General features: G+C 40.0%; 1 protein-coding gene across 1 annotated transcript in view; it reads right to left on the reverse strand.

Annotated features, from left to right (window-relative positions):
* The window catches only part of HOOK3 (hook microtubule tethering protein 3), a 104,257-nt gene that overhangs the window by 32,254 nt on the left and 46,355 nt on the right, over positions 1-25,648 (reverse strand). Inside the window, exons 9-14 of the mRNA XM_082608429.1 lie at positions 20,115-20,278; positions 15,943-16,083; positions 13,729-13,930; positions 9,276-9,386; positions 8,434-8,521; positions 1,115-1,184 (exon numbers count right to left, since the gene is read on the reverse strand). Coding sequence (XP_082464555.1) covers positions 1,115-1,184; positions 8,434-8,521; positions 9,276-9,386; positions 13,729-13,930; positions 15,943-16,083; positions 20,115-20,278 — 776 coding nt within the window. The remainder of the gene's footprint in view (positions 1-1,114; positions 1,185-8,433; positions 8,522-9,275; positions 9,387-13,728; positions 13,931-15,942; positions 16,084-20,114; positions 20,279-25,648) is intronic.

The following is a 25,648-nucleotide window of genomic DNA, read 5'->3' on the forward strand; positions in this document are numbered from 1 at the left end:
GTATTTATTCATTCAACAAACTTTATTGGTCCAATAGTAAAGTACCATGTCAGATGGCAGAAAAGTAAAAGGTATACAAGATGCTTCCAGAATTGGTGGTTCCATTACACACCTTTGTCTGTCCTTCTTAAACAAATGCCAACAACAAAAAACATTGTCTTCAGTTATTCAGTAAGTATTTCAATGCCTATTGCAACTTTCACAGTTTATAAAACTTTTACACAACCATTATTTTCGTTAATACCTCCAAGGATGTTATGAAGAATCCAGGCTAGTGTCAATTTAAAAAGGGGGCAAATTAGCCCGAACAAGGTAAAAGCAGTATTCAGGATTACTCATTCACCTTCTGATGGACAGCTAGTGGCTACCTATCAATTTTTCATTCTTAAACATAAAGCCAGGCATATATTGAAATAAATGGAATATTTAAAATGCTATGACTAAATACAAATATAAGGTACTACTGAGGGAAGAGTAGTAGAGATGAGGAGATGCTTCCTCCTGTCTGTGCACTCTGTCTTTCCCAGACCATTCCCTGTACTTGAGTAATAAATCTAGAGACTAATTATTATTATTATTATTATTTTTTGCTGTACGCAGGCCTCTCACTGTTGTGGCCTCTCCCGTCGTGGAGCACAGGCTCCGGACGCGCAGGCTCAGTGGCCATGGCTCACGGGCCCAGCCGCTCCGCGGCATGTGGGATCTTCCCAGACCGGGGCACGAACCCGTGTCCCCTGCATCGGCAGGCGGACTCTCAACCACTGTGCCACCAGGGAAGCCCGAGACTAATTATTTTGCAGGCTGATGGCTAAGCATAACCTTTGTCTTTGGGCCACGTGGTTTCACTGCTAAATGTCTGCTGAGGATGCCCAAGCACAGATATATTAGTTTACTGAGTATGTGTGAGACACTGTCCTCCCAAAGAGAGAAATCAAGTCTCTGTGGGGACAGCTGAAGAAAGCCCCTAACATGCTGAAATCATGGACATCTAACCTCGAGTTCGTGTTGAAAGTGTTAGCGATAAAGAAAAGGAACTGGTCCTCTATGTTACAGAGGAGTATGTCTTCTCCAAGAATATTGCGCAGTGTGGCTGTGACCTTCACCACCTCCTTACCTGATTTCAGGTGTGACAATCTCTGCTGCCAGACTATCTGAAGATTCCTGACTTCCCAGAGGCATTAACCCTGTAAACAAACAATCATGGGTGCAAGGTTAAGAGAGGGCACAGCTACCTCCTTTAGTTCCTATATGAACTCCTACTCTGAGCATTAATTTTAACAGCTAAAATCTTTAATTCAAGTAAAAAACCATGTCACAGTTCCCTTACACGATTGCCTTACAACATTATTATTGTATCATTTTAACACTTTTTAAGTGTACAATTGAGTGGCACTAAGTCCCATGTTGGCGCTAAGGCACTATGTTGTGGAACCATCACTACTATCTATTCCCAAACTCTTTCATCACTCAAAATGTAAATTCTATACAGCCACTATGGAGAACAGTATGGAGGTTCCTCAGAAAACTACAAATAGAACTACCATATGACCCAGCAATCCCACTACTGGGCATATACCCTGAGAAAACCATAATTCAAAAAGAGTCATGTACCAAAATGTTCATTGCAGCTCTATTTACAATAGCCAGGAGATGGAAACAACCTAAGTGTCCATCATCCGATGAATGGATAAAGAAGACGTGGCACATATATACAATGGAATATTACTCAGCCATAAAAGTAAATGAAATTGAGCTATTTGTAATGAGGTGGATGGACCTAGAGTCTGTCCTACAGAGTAAAGTAAGTCAGAAAGAGAAAGACAAATACCGTATGCTAACACATATATATGGAATCTAAGAAAAAAAATGTCATGAAGAACCTAGGGGTAAGACAGGAATAAAGACACAGACCTACTAGAGAATGGACTTGAGGATATGGGGAGGGGGAAGGGTAAGCTGTGACAAAGTGAAAGAGCGGCATGGACATATATACACTACCAAACGTAAGGCAGATAGCTAGTGGGAAGCAGCCGCATAGCACAGGGAGATCAGCTCGGTGCTCTGTGACCGCCTGGAGGGGTGGGATAGGGAGGGTGGGAGGGAGGGAGATGCAAGAGGGAAGGGATATGGGAACAGGGGTATATGTATAACTGATTCACTATGTTATAAAACAGAAACTAACACATCATTGTAAAGCAATTATACTCCAATAAAGATGTAAAAAAAAAAAAAAACCAACGTAAATTCTGGAACCATTAAGCAGTAACTCCCCATTACTTTCTCCCTCAGCTCCTCGTAACTTTAATTCCAATTTCTGTCTGTCTAAAAGAATTTGCCCATTCTAGACACCTCACACCAATATTTGTCCTTTTGTGTCTGGCTCACTTCACCTAACATAATGTTTTCAATATTCATCTATGTTGTACCATTTATCACAACTTCATCTCTTTATATGGCCAAATAATATCCCATTATACATACATATCACATTTTCTTTATCCATGTATCTGTCTATGGACACATGGGTTGTTCCCACCTTTTGGCTATTGTGAATAATGCTGCTATGAACACTGGTATACCAGGATGTGGCTGAGTCCTTGCTTTGCTTCTTTTGTATATACACTTAGGAATGGAATTTCTGGATCATATGGTAACTTTTTAAAGAACCACCAAACTCTTCCGCAGTGGCTGACCCATTTTGCGTTCCCACCAGCAAGGCAAGAGGGCTCCGACTTCTCCACACCCTCACCAACACTTGTTACTTTCCTTTTTTTTTCTCTTTTGATAGTAGCCATCCTAATGGGTGTGAAGTGGTATCTCACTGTGGTTTTGCTTTGCATTTCTCTAATGACCAATGATGTTGAGCACTGTTTCATGTGCTTACTGGTCATTTGTATATCTTCTTTGGAGAAATGTCTATTCAAGTCCTTTGTAAACTGCAAAGGACTTTTGTAGTTTCTTTTTGTTGTTGTTGAATTGTAGAAGTTCTTTATACACTCTTGACATCTATCATCTATCAGATAAATGATTTGCAAATATTTTCTCCCATCTTGTGGGTTGCCTTTTCACTGTGTTGATAAGTGTTCTTTGAAACACAAAAGTTTTTAATTTTGATGAAGTCCAATTTACCCATTATTTTTGTTGCCTGTGCTTTTGGTATCAATTCCAAGGAATCACTGCCAAATCCAACATCACGACGATTTTCCTCTATGTTTTTAAAAAAATTTTATAGCTTTAGCTCTTACATTTAGGTCTCTGATCCATTTTGAGTTCCTTTTTTGTATATGGTGTAAGGGTCCAACTTCATGCTTTTGGATGTGGACATACAGTTTTCCCAGAACAATCTGTTTGAAAGACTTTCCTTTCCCCCCACTAAGTGGTCTTGACACTCTTGCTGAAAATCAATTTATTGCATATGTGAGGGTTTATTTCTAGGCTCTCTATTCTACTCCATTGGTCTATATATCTGTCCTTATACCTATACATACTGTTTTGATTACTCTAACTTTATACTAAGTTTTGAAATCAGGAAGTATGAGTACTCAAGCTATTTTTTTTCCTTTTTTCAAGATTGTTTTGGCTATTCAGGATCCCTTGAGATTCCATATAAATTTTAGTCTGGGTTTTTCTATTTCTGCAAAAAATGCTGTTGGTATTTTGATAAGGACTGCACTGAATCCGTAGGGTTTTTTTAATATAAGTTTATTTATGTTATTTATTTATTTTTGGCTGCGTTGGGTCTTCATTGCTGCGTGCAGGCTTTCTCTAGTTGCGGTGAGCAGGGGCTACTCTTGGTTGCGGTGCGTGGGCTTCTCATTTCGGCGGCTTCTCTTGTTGCAGAGCATGGGCTCTAGATGCACAGGCTTCAGTAGTTGTGGCTCACAGGCTCTAGAGCGCAGGCTCAGTAGTTGTGGCTCATGGGCTTACTTGCTCCACGGAACATGGGATCTTCCCAGACCAGGGCTCGAACCCGTGTCCCCTGCATTGGCAGGCGGATTCTTAACCACTGCGCCACCAGGGAAGCCGCCTGTAGATTGTTTTCAGTAGTACTGTCATCTTAACAATATTAAGTGTTAAATGAACATGGGATATCTTCCCATTTAGGTTTTCTTTAATTTCTTTCAGCAGTGTTTTGTAGTTTTCAAGGTACAAGTGTCTCCCTGGTTAGATTTATTCCCAAGTATTTTATTCTTTTTAATCCTATTGTAAATGGAATTGTTTTCTTAATTTACTTTTCATATTGTTCATTGCTAGTGTATAGAAACATAACGCATTTTTGTGGGTTGATTTTATATCCTGTAAATTTGCTGAATTCATTTTATTAGTTCTCAGAGCTTTTTGTGTGTGTGTGTGCATGTGTAATTTTTAAAGGGTTTCAACATATAAGATCACGTCATCTGCAAACAGAGATGATTTTAGTACTTCCTTTCCAATTTAGATTTTTTTTCTTTGTCTAATTGCTCTGGCTAGAAGATCCTATACTACATTGAACAGAAGTGTAGAAGTGCTGGTAGCAGGCATCATTGTCTTATTCCTGATCTTACAGGAAAAGCTTTCGGTCTTTCATCACTGTGTATGACGTTAGCTGTGGGTTTTTCATATGGCCTTTATCAAGTTGTAGAAGTTTCCTTTCTAGTTCTCCTCCTACTTTATTGAGTTTTTTATGATGAAAGGGTGTTGGATTTTGTCAGTTGCCTTTTCTGCATCAGTTGAGATGATCATGTGGTTTTTTCCCCTTCATCCTATTAATGTGGTATATACTACACTGATCTCTATGTCTTTCCATATGTGAGTTTCATGCTGTTCAATTACAGTAGTTTTATAGTAACTTTTGAAATCAGGATGTGTAAGTTCTCCAACTTTTTATTTTTTAAGATTTTTTTTGGTTATATAGTGGCTCCTTTGTTTTTTTATATAAATTATAGAATCAGATTGTCAATTTCTACAAAAAAGTCTGCTGAGAATTTGATTGGGGTTGCATTGAATCTTTAGACCAATATGAAGAGAACTGTAGTCTTAACTGTAGTGCTTTTTCCAACACCTGAATGTGGACTATCTTTACATTTATTTAGATCTTTAATTTATCTTAGTAATGATTCATAGTTTTCAGTGCAGAAGTCTCGCATTTCTTTGTTAAACCTATCTCTAAGCAGTTTATTCTTTATCATACTATTATAATTTCATTTTCAGATTGTATACTAGCAGTACATAGAAATATAATTGGTATTTGTATACTGATCTTGTATATTGAGACCTTGCTGAACTCATTTATCAGATCTATGATTTTTTACATCCTCTTTTCCTTTCTGGATGCCCTTTATTTCTTTTTCTTGCCTGACTGCACTGGCTAGAACCTCCATGTTGAATAGAAGTGGCAAGACTGAACAGCCTTGCCTTGTTCCTGATCTTAGGGAAAAGCATTTAGTCTTTCATCATTAAGTATGAGGTCAGCTGTAGGATTTTCATAGATGTCCTTTACTAGGCTGCAGAAGTTTCCTTCTATCCCTAGATTGCTAAGAGTGTTTATCATGACATTTACAAAACAGAAACAGACTCACAGACTTAGAGAAGGAACTTATGGTTAACAAAGGGGAGAGTCGGGGCGGTGATAAATTAGGAGTTTGGGATTGGCAGATGCAAGCTACTGTGTATAAAACAGATAAACAACAAGGTCCTGCTGTATAGCACAGGGAAGTACATTCAATATCTTGTAATAAACCATAATGGAAAAGAATACAAAAGAGAATGTACATAAATGTATAAATGAATCACTTTGCTGTCCACCAGAAACTAACACAATATTGTAAATTAACCATACTTCAATTAAAAAATTTTTTTGAAAAAAGAATGTTTATCATGAATGGTGCCACCTACTTTTTTTTTTTTTTTTTTTTTTGCGGTAGGCGGGCCTCTCACTGCTGTGGCCTCTCCCCCTGCGGAGCACAGGCTCCGGACGCGCAGGCTCAGCGGCCATGGCTCACGGGCCCAGCCGCTCCGCGGCACGTGGGATCCTCCCAGACCGGGGCATGAACCTGCGTCCCCTGCATCGGCAGGCGGACTCCCAACCACCACGCCACCAGGGAAGCCCCGCCACCTACTTTTTTGACTTAATGATATAACATACCCAGCCCTCCACGTCAGGCATATATAAGATATACTTCATTCTTTTTAATGGCTCTAAAGTATACAGTTGAATGAGAATGCCATTCCTATACTGCTGAACTTTTTTGTTGGTTCTAAATTTCACTATTATAGATGATGTTTTAGTTCATAGGGTAAATTTTTAGAGCAAAACTGCTAGCTCAAGGATATATACATGAGGGACTTCCCTGGTGGCACAGTGGTTAAGACTCTGTGCTCCCAATGCAGGGGGCCCGGGCTTGATCCCTGGCCAAGGAACTAATCCCACATGCATGCCACAACTAAGAGTTCGAATGCCACAATTAAGGAGCACACATGCCACAACTAAGGAGCCTGCCTGCTGCCACTAAGACCTGGTGCAACCAAATAAATAAATATTAAAAGAAAAAAAAGGATATATACACAATAAGGTTTAAAGGTAATAAAGAAACACGTGAAAGCTTACATAAGATGGCCTCCCTTTTCTTGATGATACAGGAGCTAAGAATTAAAGCATTAAGGTTCAAGGCTAGATTCTCAAAATTTTGGGGAAACTCATGTAGAATTGACTAGAGATACGTGAAAGGACTACCAAGCAGCAACAAGGATCCAATTATGATCAGAAATCATTTGTTTTTTGGTGAGGACAGTCAAGAAAGATGTATAATTTTCTCAAAAGCAAAAATAAACAAGTGGAACTACATCAAACTAAAAAGCTTCTGCACAGCACAGGAAACCATGAAAAAAATGAAAAGGCAACTTATCGAATGGAAGAAAATATTTGCAAATCAGTTATCTGATCAGGGGTTAATATCCAAAATACATAAAGAACTCATATAACTCAATAGCAAAAAACCCCAAACAATCCAATTAAAAAATGGGCAAAGGATCTGAATAGACATTTTCCCAAAGAAGATACACACATAGCCAACAGGTACATGAAAAAGGCTCAATATCACTAATCACCAGGGAAATACAAATCAAAACCACAATGAGCTATCACCTCACACTTGTTAGAACAGCTATTATTAAAGAGACCAGAAATAACAAGTGTTGGTGAGCATGTGGAGAAAAGGGAGCCCTTGCGCCCAGCTGATGAGAACGTAAATCAGTGCAGCCGCTATGGAGAAGAAAGCTGGGGCGTGGGGGTGGGCTAAATGGGTGAAGGGGGTCCAAAGGTCCGAACATCCAGGTATAAAAAAAATAAGTCACGTGGATGTAATGGATAGCATGGTGTACATAATAATACAGTATTGTATATTTGAAAGTCACTAAGAGAGTAAATCTTAAAAGTTATCACAAGAAAAAAATGTTTTTCAACTGTATATGGGGACAGATGGTAGCTAACTAGACTTACTACAGTGACCATTTTGCAATACATACAAATATCGAATCATACTGTACATGTGAAACTAAGAGTATAATATTATATGTCAATTATACCTCAGCAAACAAAAAAGAAAAGGAAAAAAACAGAAAGATACGTAATTTTTTTTAGCTGGCCTTGGTAATCTGGAGTACAGAATAAAACGAATTAGGGCTTGAAGTAAGTCAAGAGGATAAGGAAAGACAGTGGTGATGAGAACACAGTTGAAATGGCTGGTATGCAGGCTGGGTGAGCTGGAAGAGGCGGTGATCAGTAGACGATCAGCAGAGACTACAGAGCGGGCTGAAGGTGGATGGAGCCGGTGAGCAGCTTTGGTAGAAGGAGTGAGGAGGGGAAAAGGAGGCTGTAGTCAGAGGAGAAGAAAAATTCTAGTCTCAGGTAACTGAAGAGCCAAGGGCTGGTAGCTGGAGTGGGAGTGAACAGAGGGGGCGGCTGTGTAAGTCAGCAACCAGGTCCTGCATCCCTCGAGTGGTAGAAGGTAAACCCTCAGCTAAGTGCTGCTCCTTTCCTGTGAGAAGGAGAAGGTTTCTACTTTGGATGTTCAGTCCCTTAGTGAAGTGATACCCACCTCCCATCTCAGCCGAGAAGAATCCCTGATTTAGAAAGTCTGACACACTTTTAAAGAGGTCACTAAAAACTTTTAAGGTGTATTATTCACAGAGATGATTTAACAAATGTTTATGCTTTTGATTTAATAAAACCCAAGCATTTAAATATAATTAAAATTAAAAAGTAGGCAAGTAAATCCAGTCCTGTAACTACAGTCATAAAATCTGGGTAACAGTTCAAAATCTGTATCAATCTCATGGCCTCTTTACCGAATTCAAGTTCTCGTCTTTGGTGCAATCATCTTAAAATGAATCTAATATTTTTCCTGATACTATCAGAAATGAGTAACCTTGCTTGGGCTACTGACATGTTGTTACCTTGAGTTGTGAGCTGCCCTTCTTGAGCCTGAACACAACGAAGCTCTTCGATGGTTTCCTTCAGAGAATCCCTTTCTGTCCTTAACCTCTGGAGGGACATTAAGAATGAGGAAAGTTAGCTTCAAGCTTTATGAGTTTACTCATCAGTGGTCTTTGCCTTACCTAACAGAATGATAGACAGTGGTGAACATGGACACGTTACACCTTTTGACCTTCTACAGAAAGATCACAGAAGGAAACGATTTTTTTCTTGTTTAACAATACTGAGTATCTACTACGTGCAAGGCAGGATCCTATCCAGTTAATCCTAAGAAACAAAACCACCTACTCCATCTTTAACAACGAGTACCTTATTATGTAAATAACTTTCTTTTCATGAAACATAAAAGATCAAACAACATAAGTCACGACAAAGTAAAATATTTTAAAAAGCTTCAAAATATGCTGGAATATTCATAAATCATGTATATTCACAAGTCACGACAAAGTAAAAATATTTTTAAAAGCTTCAAAATATCCTGAACAACAACAAAAAGAATTGTGTCTTCATACAGAAAACAGAAAAGCTACATAAATTTCTAGAAAGTCACAAGAAAGACAAAGGAAAACAAGCAAAAGTGGTAGAAAAGTTAAATATATAAAAGAGAAATTAAAATAGCAATCTTTTATTTTAGATCTATTTCTGAAACACAAATGTAAATCTTCTATAATTTAAAAAAAAGATCTCAAATTTTCAAATTTATAAATAGAAGAAGAAATTAATGTAGGCAAAACATCAATTAAATGTCATTTTCTTAATCTCAGCACTGCACAAAACCAAAATACCTAATATATATACTCACATCCTTTTCTTTTTGAAGACTGTCAACTTTTTCTTTTAGCCGCTTATATTCAAAATCTAATTTATCTGCTTTCTTCGATTCTTCAGATAATCTATTTTGCAGTTCTACTACCTGTACAGAAAAGTACCATTAATTTTTATAATTTGAAACATTAGAAATTATTATTATTTTCTTCTACAGATCTATGAAAATTCTCTCCCCCCAAAATACTCAAAAAAAAATACACATGATACAGGAGCCTAACCCAATGGAGAGAACCAGGTACAAAAATCTGTCCAGATACTATGGGTTCTAAAACCAGATCATCCAGAGGAACAAATGTTCAAAACTATGAAAACCTACAGGACTTCCACTTCCTGTAACACAGGAAACTGCAGTCTGGAAACCCATTTAGCATGAAGCAAAAGAAATGCTAGGGGAAAAGAATACAACTGCATTGCTAGGCTTATAACAAAGTAAGGGAAATCCTCAGGGGTTAAAAGTGGAGCAGGAAGTTTGTGAGGATGCTATGGGCAGTGTGAGATGCCACCTGGCAATACCAGGAACCCAGGCCTTTAAAATTATTGGGAGACAGGTTGCTGTTAAACTACCTTGGACTCTGATAAAAGGTGCTGAGTCAGTAAACAGGTAGGTTAGGGAAAAAAAATCCATTGGCTGGCAAAATCAATAAGGAAACTTGCCCATCTTAAAGTGAATGTTCTGGGTTTTAAAAAGTGTAACTTGAAAATGTGTAACTACAGCCTGCAAATGCATGGATTTGTGCTTGAATTTTTACCACATGCCTTGTCTGGCAAATCCTAAGCCAAGCAATTAATTTAACGTCGTCCCGATTGGTAACGCTGTGGAAAATCTGGCATAAGAAAAACATCCATTGTCTGGAGGAACACAACCTCAACCAGGTCCCCAGTATTCCCAAAGGTAAAGATGAGCCAAATGACAGAGCAAAATCTAAAATTACACAAGTCTTCAAGAAATAATACACTACGAACAACCGTCAGCAGAAGAACATTGACAGCCCTAACAACAAAATAGTAGAAGAAGACCTCTAAGGATTTCAAATTGGAGTTATCAGGCAGAAAACACTAGGTTTAAGACTTACAGAAATTAAGTAAAGGAATCTAAATTATAAAAGGAATAAAAGACCACCAAATATGATCGAGCAGGTTTGAAAGAGCACCCAAGGAGAAACTGCAGAAAGAAAAATATTATACTGAAAAATAAAATATATGAAGCTCCAGATCAGAAACAGATGGAGAATTAGTGTAGTACGCAATTTCACTACAATAGTTGTACGTGTAGATTTCTTTTTTATTTATTCTGTTTGTAATTCACTGTTAATACTAAATCTGATGCCCTTCATCAATTGTGAAAAACATTCAGCCATTCTTTCCTTCAAATAATGTCCTACAATTCTTTCCGTTACTTCCTCTGGAACCCTAATTAAATCATTTCTTATTTTAATTTTATACCCTTTAATTACATTTATAGTTTCTTTGGGCTACATTTATTTTTGGTAATTTCTCAGTCCAACTTTGTTATATGTTGAAAATTTTCATAATGAAATGTTGGGAAAAAATGTATTCACCAAAAAAATCTTGCCAGACATTCATGGTGTACAGGGTTGCTCTACTAAAACTTCTCTAATTTATTATATTAAGCTAGTGCAATTTTTTTTCTTTTTTTGTTTGTTTGTTTGCGGTACGCGGGCCTCTCACTGTTGTGGCCTCTCCCGTTATGGAGCACAGGCTCCGGATGCACAGGCTCAGCGGCCATGGCTCATGAGCCCAGCCGCTCCGCAGCATGTGGGATCTTCCCGGACCAGGGCATGAACCCGTGTCCCCTGCATCGGCAGGCAGACTCTCAACCACTGCGCCACCAGGGAAGCCCGTAAGCTAGTACAATTTTGATGCCAAAACCAGAAGACAAGGAAAGCACGAGATAGAAAACTTTAAGTAGACAAATCATAGAGGCAAAATATTCCAAGTAACATGAACAAAGCAAATCTAACAATGAAACCACAAATAAATCTGCTATGACTAAACTAAGTTTATCTCAGGAATGCAAGGATGGTTTAAACATAGAAATCCATTAATATAATTCATCAGATTAATAGAAAGAAGCAGCAGCATAGGAGTCTCTCAATAGGTGTAGCTGATTAAATTCAACATCTATTTAAGATAAACACCTGTGCAAATTAGGAATACAATGAAATTTTGTTATCCTAATGAAAGGCGGCTACAAAACCTACAGCAAGCCTTATAATATACTGGTAAAACATTTAAAGCATTGTGTATGAAATTAACAAGAAATGGTTGCCTATTTTTATTGCTTCTATTAAAGGCTGTACTAAAGGCCAGCCATGTTGATTAAGAAGAAAAAAAGGGTATGCCATAGAAAGAAACAAAATGGCTTTTATTTGTACAAAATATGACTCTGTCAAAAGAACTAACAGACATTATTAGAAATAATATGGGAATTTGGCAAGATTATAAGATCAACATATTAAAACCAATTTAATCACATAAATGAGCAACACACTGAAAATGGTATCTTTTCTTTTTCTAACTGCATTTACAAAAGCAACCAAATACATAAAGTACCTAAGAGTAACTATAACAAAATATGTGCATGATATTTATAAGAAAATTATAAAACTTAATTGAAAGACACTGAAGATCTAAATAAATGGAAAGATACTATATTCATTGATAGGAACATTTACTGTCATAAAGATGTCAATTCTCCCTAAACTGATCAACAGATTCAATGTAATTCCAATTTCCAAAGATTTGGGGTTTTAAGGAAACCAAAAGGTCTAAGAATAGACAAACAATTTTGAAAAAGAACAGGGTGCGGGTATCTGTACTACCCAAATATCAAAATTACTAAAGATCTATAGATGATAAGAAAGTGTTTTGGTGTTAGAGTAGACAAACAGACCAATGAAACAGAAGAGATCACCATAAACAAACCCACATATAACATGGTAACCTTAGGTATATGATAAGATAGAATTGCAGGGCACTGCAGAAGAGACTGATTATTAAATAAAAGCTGCTAGGTTGACTGGTTGTCCACAAAGACGAAAAATATCAAATGGATCCCTACCTCACACCCTGTATGAAAATCAATTTCTTGTGGATTAAAGACCTAAATGTACAAAACAAACTTTAAACCTCTGTAAAGAAAACAGAGATTAGTGTTACATCTTTATGTAGGAAATGACTTCTTAACTGAGACATAAAAAGCACAAATCATACACCTGAAACTAACAAAACACTGTAAATCAACTATACTCCAATAAATTTTTTTTAAAAAAAGCACAAATCATAAAGAAAAAGGTATTTAAAGTTCATCATGTTAAAATTATCAATCTCAAAAAAAGTAAAAGGACAGGTCACAGACTGCTAGGAAATAAATGCAACATGTGACAAAAGATTAATACCAGGAACAAATAAAGAACTTTCAGAATCAATAAAAGAAATAATCCAACTTTAAAAATGAATAAAAGATAAAAATAGGCAATTCACAAAAGAAATGTGATCAGTAAATATATATGCAATTAGGGTAATGCAAAGTATAATCAGCATAAGGAGACATCATTTCAAATCCATCCTTCAACTGGCAAAATTTCAAGTCTGATAATACTATGTGTTGGTGATGATGTGGAACAACAAGAATTCATACAAACTGCCTGCTGGTAATAAAATCACAGTGGAGGACATTTGGCAATATCTAGTTAAATGAAGACTCTCTAAGGAAGATATTCCACATAGTTGTAAAACTTCCACACATGTATCGAAGAGGACGTGTTCAGTACCATTCACAGTGGCCTTTCTTGCAATATTAAAGAAAAAGACAAAACATCCTATATGTCCTTCTCCAGAAAAATGGATAAATGTGGTATTGTCACTCAACAGGATACTACAGATCAGTACAAGTGAATGGGATAAAGCTACAACTATCAACAAAACAAATCTCACAAATACCACTGAGCAAAAGCAAATCGCAGAAGAGAACTTTCACTGTATCATTATATAAAGTTTTGAAATGTCAAAAGTGTTATAAGTTTTTAGGGATACACACACACATACATGTATGTGTGTGTGTATGTGCAGGGAAGAATAAAGAGATGCGTAGGCACAAAACCCACAAAATAGGCTAGCGGTTACTGCAATGAAGAGGGGGAGAGTGTTTTGTTTATTAAGTGTGGATACTTATTGTATTATTTTTTTACTTTTGTGTATTTCTCAAGTATTACACAATAAATTAAAAATAATAAATAATAAAAGGATCTGCTATAGAGACCAATCAATAAGCCCTGGATAAGAACTAAGTTTCATAGGTGAAAAACCGAATACCATGAAAACAAGTCAGCGGACTCTGATAAGCCAGCGTCACACTGGAGAGCTCAGCTGAAAACGGTGTTAAGAAATTGTGCTGCTCTCCTTACCTGTCTCTTATACGTCTCGAGTTGACTTCGAGCCGCGTTGGCTTTTCTCAGCTCCTCCTCTAGGCTAACTGTGTTCTGCATATACATAGTATTCTTCTCTTCTAAGAGTTTAACCTGACGCCTCAAATCACCAAGATCTTCTAGCTTCTTTTTATATGATTCCACTTGGCCTTCTAGTTTAGACACTTTATCAGAAGAATGTCTAGAATGAGATGGGAAACCAGAAATCACAAACACATCCGCAATGGTAAAGCTGCTGGAGACAGTGCTAAACCAAGCGGATTGCCAGGAAGTAACACGTTCTAATGAAATTATAAGACCAAAGGTGAGTCCAGCTTAGTTTTTGGTGCAGGTTCAAAGGTATGACTAAAATTACAGCAAAATTTATAATAGACAACATAATAAAATTTAAGGAATGCAAGTAGGAAGGGATAGCCAACAGAGTCACATGTAGCACAAAAGCAAAATAAATTGTACACTGTCCAAATAATTTGGCAATTAGGCTGTTATTAGTGACCAGAGGAACAGCTGTTTTGGTGGAGCAGTGGGGCAGACGGTGGTGAATTTTAGTGGGTTAAGGAAAGAATGTAAACTTTACCTTGTGTAATCTAAATTTGTTCTGGAGGGAGGGAGAGAATGATAGGTCTCTCACTTTTTCTAAGATAAGAGGGACAGAAACATATAAATGTATGCTAAGGAGGCAGACTCAAATGTGAAGGGAAATGATAACTGATGTAGCACAGTCCCTGCAGAAGCAAGAAGGGGTGAGACCCAGAGCACTGAAGGAATCTGCACTGGACAGGAGGATGAGTAACAGGTCTGCACTCTAGAAGCAAAAGAGAAAAGATGGGCGTGAATGCAGGAGACACAGCACATGGAGGGTCCAGAGGTCATGGCCTCATTCCTCAATGCAGGAGACAATGTCATCTACTGAGACTGAAGCACAGGAGAGGTGTGGTGGGGGGCAGTCAGGTGAGAAGAGTTATGAAAATACGTAGCAGCTATGAGAGAAACGGGGGACACAGCAATCTACGGATGGGCAGTAGAACAGTGGACCAGTGGGAGGAGCCCACACGGATGGGCAGTAGAACGGTGGACCAGTGGGAGGAGCCCACACGGATGGGCAGTAGAGTGGTGGACCAGTGGGAGGAGCCCACACGGATGGGCAGTAGAACGGTGGACCAGTGGGAGGAGCCCACACGGATGGGCAGTAGAACGGTGGACCAGTGGGAGGAGCCCACACGGATGGGCAGTAGAACGGTGGACCAGTGGGAGGGGCCCACACGGATGGGCAGTAGAACGGTGGACCAGTGGGAGGAGCCCACACGGATGGGCAGTAGAACGGTGGACCAGTGGGAGGAGCCCACACGGATGGGCAGTAGAACGGTGGACCAGTGGGAGGAGCCCACACGGATGGGCAGTAGAGTGGTGGACCAGTGGGAGGAGCCCACACGGATGGGCAGTAGAGCGGTGGACCAGTGGGAGGAGCCCACACGGATGGGCAGTAGAGCGGTGGACCAGTGGGAGGAGCCCACACGGATGGGCAGTAGAGCGGTGGACCAGTGGGAGGGGCCCACACGGATGGGCAGTAGAATGGTGGACCAGTGGAGGGGCCCAGTGGAGAGTAAGATCACTAGTCTGCAGTAGGACAAAACTACCTCACTATGTGATTTTCCCTGTTTGTTCTCAGCATTCAAAGAGCAAACGCATAAAACATAGATGGTTGGAATGATCCAACAGAGGAAAGATTACACAAGCAGAATGGTGCAGAAATGAGGTGGCAGGGAGTGAGGTGCCCAGTGAGAGAACAGTTGAGTCCAGCAAGGAGATGAGCCATGTGTGTGGGTGTGACGGTATCCGAGAAAGAGGAAGACCAAGTGACTGAAGGATGCAAAATTAAAGAACAGGAGTAGGGATGAGAAAAGCTCAGAGCTACGCAAGTATGAAGCGGTGGCCAGAGGTTAATTTCTATTTAACAAACATTTATATACAGCACTTATTTGCCAGATACTGTTCCAAGTGCTTACAAATATCACCTCACTTAATTCCACATGTCGGTTGAGGTAGGTATGTGTGTTATCTCCATTTTACAGATGAGAAAATGGTTCCCCCATCTTCCTGCGCTCAAAGACCCTAGAGTTTGTAACATCGGTGGCAGAACTGTTCTGGGGGATCACAGGTGTGAGACTCTACAGAGATGGGAAGGTTGTCTACCTAAGAACGTCTATTTCATCTTTTAGAGACTGAGCATCATCTGCCAAAGTGGTCAGTTCATCGTTCTGCTGCCGAAGTTCAGACATCTCCTTTTGTAACTCTTCACAGCGTATTCGATAGTCATCTTTGGCTGCTTCAAGTCTGTAACAGAAACAAAATAGACCAAGAAAGCACTATTTACTGTCTAATAATTCTCCTTAGAACAAGAAAAGTAAGTAAAAAACATGAAAATAAATTCTTCTTGGATTTGTCTCCTACTTTTGTGACCATACACTGTATTTCCAAGTTTTAACTATCCTGGAAACAGATTCTACTGCTCCAAGACTTGCAGAAAGGTAACAACGGATCGCCATTCCTCTACTCAGAAAGTTAGACACCAAAATATAGCAGCTATAATTTATTTAAAGTTTTATTTCCAATGATGAAATTAACACATATTCCTTTTGAAAATTCACAAGATGCAGAAAAGCAAAGAAGATAAAAATTATGCATTGCTCTAGATAGATACCTACTGTTAACATTTTTGGAGTATAACCTCCAGTCTGATTTCTATTCATAGATCTTTTCCCCCCAAAATATGGATAATATTGTTCCTAATTTATATTAATTTGTTTTGTTTAACGTACATCCTTCCTTTGGATTTAAAAGATTCTTTCTCATGTCACAAATATTTATCACTGATTATTTACTTTTATTTATGTATTTAATGTACAGAAATTCTTAATTTTTATGTAATTCAATTGATGAATTTTACACTTTATAGTTTCTACTTCTTTTAATTTTTTTTAACTTTTTATTTTATGTTGGGGTATAGCCAGTTATCAATGTTGTGATGGTTCCAGGTGCCCAGCAAAGTGACTCAGCCATACATATACAGGTATTCATTCTCCCCCAAACTGCCCTCCCATCCAGGCTGCTACACAACATTGAGCAGAGTTCCCTGTGCTATAAAGTAGGTCCTTGTTGGTTATCCTTTTTAAATATGACAGTGTGTGTACATACTGATCCCAAACTCCCTAACTATCCCTTCCCCCCACCCTTTCCCCTTGGTAACCGTAAGTTCTCTAAGTCTTTGAGTCTGTTTCTGGTTTGTAAATGAGTTCATTTGTATCGTTTCTTTTTAGATTCCCCATATAAGTATAGTTTCTACTTCTAATGTGCAATTAGAACTTCTTTTTCCTTCTACTTCTTTGTTATCTGTTAGTATTTATACAGTTTCATTTTTAACATTAACGTTTTCAATTTCCCTGGAATTCATTTGGGCATACGATGTAGTACAGGAATCTAACTTTTCCTGCCAAAATATCTACCAACCATTCTAAAACTGTTTAACACATAAGTTAACCTTTCCCTATTGATTAGAAAATGCCATCTTTATCACATTATGTAGTTTTACATATACTCGGACTGGCTTCTGGATCTTCATTTGTGTCACTGGTGTCTATTTTGCTGCACTGGTACCAAGCTATTTTCATTAGTATATTAGTACTTGGGTGTGGCCAGTATTCCCTCATTATACTTTGTTCTCAAAACATTTTGGGAATCTCTTGTTCATTAATACTTCTAGATGAACATAAAATTTGAATTGGAATGAAGTTCAAATTATATAAGTTAAGAAAAAAATGGCATTCTTATAATGTTCCATTAAAAACACCTAAAAATATGTTCTCTCTCTCCACACAGTATTATGTTTTATGTATAACTTAGAAGTTTTTGTCATCTAACTCCTTCATATTACTTAATTTTTTTTTTTTTTTTTTTTTGCGGTACGCGGGCCTCTCACTGTTGGGGCCTCTCCCGTTGTGGAGCACAGGCTCTGGACGCGCAGGCTCAGCGGCCATGGCTCATGGGTCTAGCCACTCTGCGGCATGTGGGATCTTCCCGGACCGGGGCACGAACCCATGTCCCCTGCATCGGCAGGCGGACTCTCAACCACTGCGCCACCAGGGAAGCCCGTACTTAAATTTTTTTTTTTATTCTTCACTTAAATACTTACAAATGGAAGTTTTTCCCAATGGTACTAACTAGTTATTGGTAAAAAAAACTTATGACCTATGCAGCAGTCTTACATTACCCTCTCCTTGTTAAATGTTTATTGGTCCTAAGAACTTTTGAGTTAATTCTCTTATATTTTCTGGGTGGACACACATATTATCTACAAATAATCATCGTTTATTGATACTTTTTGTCTTCCCAATATTTTAATCTCATTTCTTTTTCTTATTTCATTTTCTAGAAAAGTAATAACAGCAAAATCTTATATAGCATCTATGTGCCAGGCAATATTCTCAAAATACTTTATATATATTAACTGATTTAATGCTCATGAAAATTCTAGAAGGTAGATAATACTATTAGACCATCTTATAGTAGAGAAAATGGAGGCATGCCCAAGGTTACACAGCTAGTAAGTGGCAAAGCCAGGATTTTTAGAATGTCTAGAAAAACGTCAAATAATAGATTAATACTCATCCTCATTTCATTCTTAACTTTACTGAGAATTTCATGTACCAAGCTTATTTTATATTTTTCTTTCTCCTTTAACGTATGGATTGGAGGAGTTATAATACATTTAATAGTTACTGTAATAGATTTAATAATACTCAACAGGTTAACAATCCTGGGATAAAGCTTACTTTAGTACTGGATTGAATTTGCTACTATTTTATTCAGGAATTATTTAAAGAATACTCATAAATGAGATGTCAGTCATTTGAAAATAATAGTAATAAACCCACTATGTTAATATAGACAACATACTGTTTATGAAAAATAACTCTGTGTTCTAAAACCAAAAAATGGTGAGAAGAGTAGCAATATTTTTTATATTCTGTGACTCAAATCACCTGGTTTAGTAGAAGACAGCTGGGTTCCCATAGCTGTTTCTACACTGGTCTGCTGTGATGGTTTTTTAGCTGAGGTATATGAAGGAGATCCAGCCAAGCACAGAAATGTGGTTGGAAAAGAGAGGGCCCTGAAGACTCTCTGAGAGGGTCCTCGGATCACACTCTGAACCACAGATGTAGACCATAGGGGATGGATTGTTTTTCTAAGGTTTCTGAGAAGACTAAGAAAAATTTTTTCCTGTCAAGGCCAAAAAAAGAAAAAAAATGCAGAAACATTTCATGGGGAAACAAAGGACTGAGTCACTGCACAAGTAAAAAAAAACCTAATTGATATTTAATTTCTCCCAGTTTTGACACTGAAAATCTATGGTTGGGTAAGAAACAGGCCAGGATATGTTTTCTAGTAAATCACAACACAATATTTTATCATACTGCCAAGTCCTTCAACTTTGGGGTTCTATTTTGTCTTGCAGGACACCAAATTCTTCCTTTTCTTCTTTTCCCTTTCACCATCCAATTGCCAGTGGGCCCTCTTCTTTCTTTTTGGCCTTTTCCTCTCCCAGAAGATGTGTCTGGAAGACTGCCCCTTTACATCAGCTCGCCCTTTAAATAGGCTTGTCTCTATAACCCACGCACCTGGCCTTTATTTTGTGTTTCTTTAAACTGTGCTCTGGAAAGGGCACCAATATCTAAATTCCGTGCCTGTGTATTTTTTTGGCATCTGGCCCTTTAAGAAGATACACTTACTTTGAAATCCTATCCCTGCAGTTTGTGATCTAATTTCCTTTTTTGTTTTAAAGTAATTTCCAATTTTGAGTGAATTTAATCCTTCCGGCGACTGCTCCAACTCACCCTCAGGCCCCTTCGCTAGTTCTTCCTCTGTCTCTGATTTTTTTCTCTGTCTGCCTTTACTTGCCTCAGAGTGCCTGGCAGGATGGAGGCGGGCTGGTGTTTGCTTCCTTCCTTTCACTCACAGTTATTGTTCAGTTGGGGCATTCTGTCTGCAAGTCATACTGAGGGTGAGCACTGATAGATTTTCCTAAATGAGCAGTTATTTCATGTCGTGTGGGAAGACTTTTGGGAAGCGGCTAATTGCACAGCCTCCTTGGTCTGCAGTTACCCGAAAGTCCTAACACTATATTCTTAACTTTAAAAGACATTACCCTGTGCACCGCAACAGAGTAGCCCCTGCTCGCCGCAACTAGAGAAAGCCCGCACGCAGCAACGAAGACTCAACCCAGCCAAAAATAAATAAAATAAATTTATATAAAAAAAAGAGACATTACCAAATTTAAAAAAATGAGATCTGAGTGAGTTGTCCCTTACCTGAACGTTTCTTCTTGGAGCTGTTCTAACTGAGTCTGGAGCTGCAGATGCCTTCTTCCTGCTGGACTGTTAGGATCTTCTATAGAATCAGACTGATTCAGCCTTTCCATTAATACCTGATTCTCTGCCAACAGACTACTTTTCTCCTCTTGCAATGCTGCAACCTGTTAGAATATAGGAAGACAGTGGTTATTTTCTCCAATTGCACTGGAATCCGCATAATCACCTGTGAATTACCATTACGAATTAAAGCCTGTTTTTAAAGAAGTACAAGCAACCTCCACTTAAAACACTGACATTATTTTGGTATATCACACAGGCAGAGCAGTATGTAAGAGTAAGCAAGAATTCATTCTTTATTTTACATCTGGAAAGGTAATTCACCAAAGAAGATACGTAATGGCAACTAAGCACACAAAAAGACACGCATGATTATTCATTAAGGAAATGCAAATTGAAACCACAATGTTACATCCATACACTCACTCCCACTAGAATGCCGAGAATCAGAGAGACTGGCTGTAGCAAGTGTTGGTAAAGCTGAAAACAGATGGGAGCTTCACACACCTGTTCAGCACGTGAAACGTTCCACAGGCTGTGAAAAACCGGTTCGCATTTTCCTAAAAAATTAAACATGCAACTACCACATAACCCAGACATTTTACACTTAGGTATTTATTTACCAAAGAGAACTAAAAGCATATGTCCACACAGAGACGTAGAATGTTTACAGCAGCTTCATTTGTAATACAGAAAAACAAATGTTGACCAGTAGGGGAATGGATAAATAAATTGCAGCACATCCATACAACAGAATACTATTTGACAATACAGAAGAATTAACTATTAATACCGATAACATGAATGAATCTCAAAATAATGAAAGAAGCCAGGCAGAAAAAGAGTACACTGTGTATGACTCCTTTCATATGCAATTCTAGAAGATACAAGCTAATCTACAGTGACAGAAAGCAGAGCCGCGACTGGAAGAGGATTACAGAGTCATGAGAACTCACTATCCTGATCGTGGTGATGGCTTCACACGTTTATACATGTCAACATGGATTAGAACCGTAGACATGTATTAGACATGTATTAGAACTGTACACTTTAAAGATGAGCAGTTTGTTGTATGTCAACTACATCTCAAAAAACTGTAAACACAGAAGTTGCCTGCCATTTCTGAGTCTCCCTCTCCACCCCCGTTTTCTCTGGAACTTGTTCCAGTTGGGCTATTGCCCCACCATCCTCAGGATCAGCTGACCTTGGCTTCTGTGGCTCCCAGGACACCTCCCTCTCGTGGTCTGTGTGCCTCCTCTTTACTCCAGTCAAGCCCTCTTCATCTCCCTGCCTCTGGCACACGCATGGCTTTTCCTTTCTAAATACACTGATGGCTTCCAGCTTCTGGGCGGTCAACATCATTTATTCACTGACAGCTCGCATGTTTCTATTTCCAGCCTGGAACCCTGCACTGGGTATCACGTCCACCTGGATGTCCACTAGGCGTCTGAATTTAACCTGTCCAGGTGGGACTCTCGTTCCCTCACACCCCGCCCTGCCCTCCCACTGTCCTCCCCGTCTCAGCAATGCTAACTCTGTCCTTCCACTTGCTCAGGCAGGATCCGTCCCATCTCGTCCTCACACCCACGCCCACTCTTTCAGCAAACATCAGCGGCTCTGCCTTCAAACGGATTTCAACCACTTCTTACCACCACCCCTCAATTCTGATTTAAGCCAACCTAATTTTTTGCCTGATTATTGTGAAGGCCTCTGAATTAGTCTCCTTGAGTTGGCCCTCACCTCCACCCAGTAGCCACCATAATCCATTAAAATAAAACTCGGATCACAGGACGTCTTTGCTCACAAGCCTCCAACGGCTTCCCATTTATTTACTCAGCCTGTACCAAGGCCTGTCAGGCCTCTGCAGACGGACTCCTCTCCCCAGGCTTCACTCCTGTTGTCCTCACCTTCGTGCTCCCGGAGACACCAGCTGCCCCGCACGTCAGGCCTGTGCGCTGAGCCTGGATGATCCTCGCGAGAAGCCTGGGAGGCCGCTTATCCACCCTCTAGGATTTACTAACTCGCTGCCTCCCCGGCAGCCTCTGCTGACAGCCCACTCAGAACTAGTTCCTCCCACCCGGTCCCTCTGCCCCCCCGAGTCCCCCTTTCTCTAGAATACTTATCAGCAGCACACGACAGACCGGTATTCTTATCCTGTTCACTGTCTGTCTTCTTTATCGCATGCAAGCACCTTGGGGGCAGGGATGTTTTATCCATTTCTGTGTTTTCCCCTATCTTCACTGTATTGACAGCAGCTAGAACAGTGGGTGCTCAATGGAGTGGGTGCTCAATGTTTGCTGAATAAATGAATGAGTCTGAAATGCCAGCTCTCTAACTCGTCAGGTTTCCATAAACGCACGAGTCTTTTCTCAGAGTACAGCAGTAGCTCGATTCCGGGCCACTGGTCTATTTCATTCATTTCTGCTCCTTCATTCTTTTGAAAATAAATATTTAAGGCTTTAAAATTTAAAAGCTCATTTCTTTGTTAATAATTTCTACCTTAAATTGCACTTTGGTCAGAAAGCATGATCTAAAGACACAGATTCTTTGAATTTTATTGGGAATTGCTTTATAGCCTGGTATGTGGTCAATTTATATGAAGGCTGAGTGCATAATGCAGCACCTTAATAGCAGACTTACCAGACTAGCAAACGTTGCTAAAGTATTTTAATTCAATATATTTGGCAGAAATCCTTTTCACATACACAGAAAAGGGTGTCATCTACAAATTGGCACTTGCCATCTGCCTCCACAAGGATTAAATCATGAGCTGCTGCAGCCGCTGACCTGTAACGCCCCCTGAAAGGAGTTCAGGAAGAGATCAGGAAGGAGGCCCCCTGTGCTCTGGGAAAACTGGCAGAACAGGTGTTCAGATAGTTAAGAGATTTTCAGGAGAAGATTTTATGAGCCCAATTCTTGCATCTCCTCATATCTAGAAAAGCACTAAAATCATCAACGGGGACAACTGCTCCTCGAGACTGGCAGCCACCTCTGCCAGAACGTGTGCTTCACTGCACGCACCCCCTTCACCTAAATCACATACGTACTGACCTCCACCCCACCTCTTCGGAGCAGTTCCTCAGAGCTGAGACGCTGTCTCCTGGGCTACTGCCCTCATTTTGCCCCAAAGAAAACTTAACTCACAACTCTCACGTTGTGCATTTTTTTTAGTCAACAAGGAGACTAATTAAAAATAATACATAAACACAATTTAAGAAAAAAAGCAAATAAAGCAAAGGGGCTTATAATGGAAAGCTACAGTTTCCCATTGAGTTTTTCTACTTCCAAGAGACAACTAGGTTTGTTTTGTTTTGTTTTGTTTTGTTTTGCGGTATGCAGGCCTCTCACCGTGTGGCCCCTCCCGTTGTGGAGCACAGGCTCCGGACGCGCAGGCTCAGCGGCCATGGCTCATGAGCCCAGCCGCTCCGCGGCATGTGGGACCTTCCTGGACCAGGGCTCGAACCCGTGTCCCCTGCATCGGCAGGCGGACTCTCAACCACTGAGCCACAAGGGAAGCCCCACAGCTAGTTTTAATGTTCCTAATTTTATTGTTTTTGGCTGTGACTTGACATCTCTCAATAATATGTTATACCCACTATTTCTTGATTTATCAGCCTTACACATGATCTAGTGACTTGTCTCCTCTGACATGTGACATGAGAGCCACTTGTGGCATCCCCCGTTTCCACAAATAGTTATGGCACTATTCCTGCTCCCTTCACTGGCCACCTCTGCAATTTTGAACAACTATTCACTGACTTGTTTCACTCCATCACGTGCCCACTCATTCGCTCACTCAGATACTCATCCTGGGTCTACCACGTGCTAGGCACTGCTGCGATTTTCTAGGTGCAAGGGATACCACGATGGAAAAAGCAGAGACAGTTCTTATGTGTTACATATTCTAAACAAATCATCATAGTAAATATATAAACAAGAACAAATCATATTAAGAAACAAAGCAAACTAATAAACACATGCGAGACCTAGAGTGAAAGTGTTCTGCAGAGGGTTAAAGCACGACTAAGAGGAGGGGCTTCCCTGGTGGCGCAGTGGTTGGGAATCCGCCTGCCGATGCGGGGGACACGGGTTCGAGCCCTGGTCCGGGAAGATCCCACATGCCACGGAGCAACTAAGCCTGCAAGCCACAACTACTGAGCCTGCGCTCCGCAACGGGAGAGGCCGCGACAGTGAGAGACCCCTGCACCGCAATGAAGAGTGGCCCCCGCTCGCCGCAACTGGAGAAAGCCCTCGCACAGAAACGAAGACCCAACACAGCCAAAAATAAATAAATAAATAAATTTATTAATTAAGAAAAAAAAAAGACTAAGAGGAGAGGCTGGAGGACGACTGTAGGCTGGTGACCGAGGAGCTTCCCAGGGAGGCTGAGGTTAGTACTGGGCACACCTAAGTGCCCAGTGAATATTTCATGACAGATAAACCACGTGATTTGGAGCTGAGACTGGATGGCGAGAAGCGGCCGGCCGTGTACTGCCTGCTGCTCCCCCGTGGTGAGCCGAGAACATGGGGGGCCCCGCCGGGCCCTCACCTCTCTGCCTCACCCTGCTTCTCCTGCTCACCTCCAGCACCCGCATCTTTACTTTCAGAACACTGCTTCTCCACAGGCAGGGCTGGATGCTGAAGACCAGTGACGGTCACATCGATACCTCAGAGGTCACATCAACATGCCTGTGTTACGACTGCTTTCTGCAGGGCTGAGTGTGTCACGGCGCTGCCACCAATCTCCTCATAACCTCTCTGCAGCCCCCCCACTCGCTCTGCGATCTGTTCCCACCAGGGACTGGTAAACTCTTCCGTAAGGAACAGGGCAGTGAACGGCTGAGCCTTTCAGAGCCACAGGTCTCGTGGCGAGTCCTCAGCCCTGTCTCTGCAGCGTGAAAGCCCCAGAGACAGCACATCAAGGAACAAGCCCGCCTGCGCTACCACTTTACTCACAAGACAGAGGGCCGGCTGCAGTCTGCCAATCCCAGTGCACGACTTGAACGTTACACCATCAAACAGAATATTTATATCCTGCTCATAAAAACAACCAACTCTTATTTATCATTATTGTAAAATACTGCATTTGTGTATAGCTGAATTTTAGAATCTGAAAAGCAATTAACAGCACTTAACATTATGACTAGGTAAATAGTATTTACTACATAACCCAGAAAGTGTGCTCTGATCACACTTCTTCCTATCTGCATCCAAAGCAATGACCAACTCTTACGCCTTTCAAGGTAAAATGCTTCTAGTATAAAATATCACGAACCCTGTGTACCTACTACCCAGCTTTAACAAGTATCAAAACATGGCCAATTGTGCACCCATCTGGACTTCCAGCCACTCCCCCCTCCTCCCTGATTTTGAGGTAAATCCCAGACAAACAATTTTATTTCTTATTTTCTGTCTTTTAATTTAGGAGAGATTTCTTCAACTTTATTTTTAACTAGTCTATTGAATTTTTTTAT

The sequence above is a fragment of the Mesoplodon mirus genome (assembly GCF_964341445.2).
Source record: "Mesoplodon mirus genome assembly, chromosome: 20".
NCBI lineage: Eukaryota > Metazoa > Chordata > Mammalia > Artiodactyla > Ziphiidae > Mesoplodon > Mesoplodon mirus.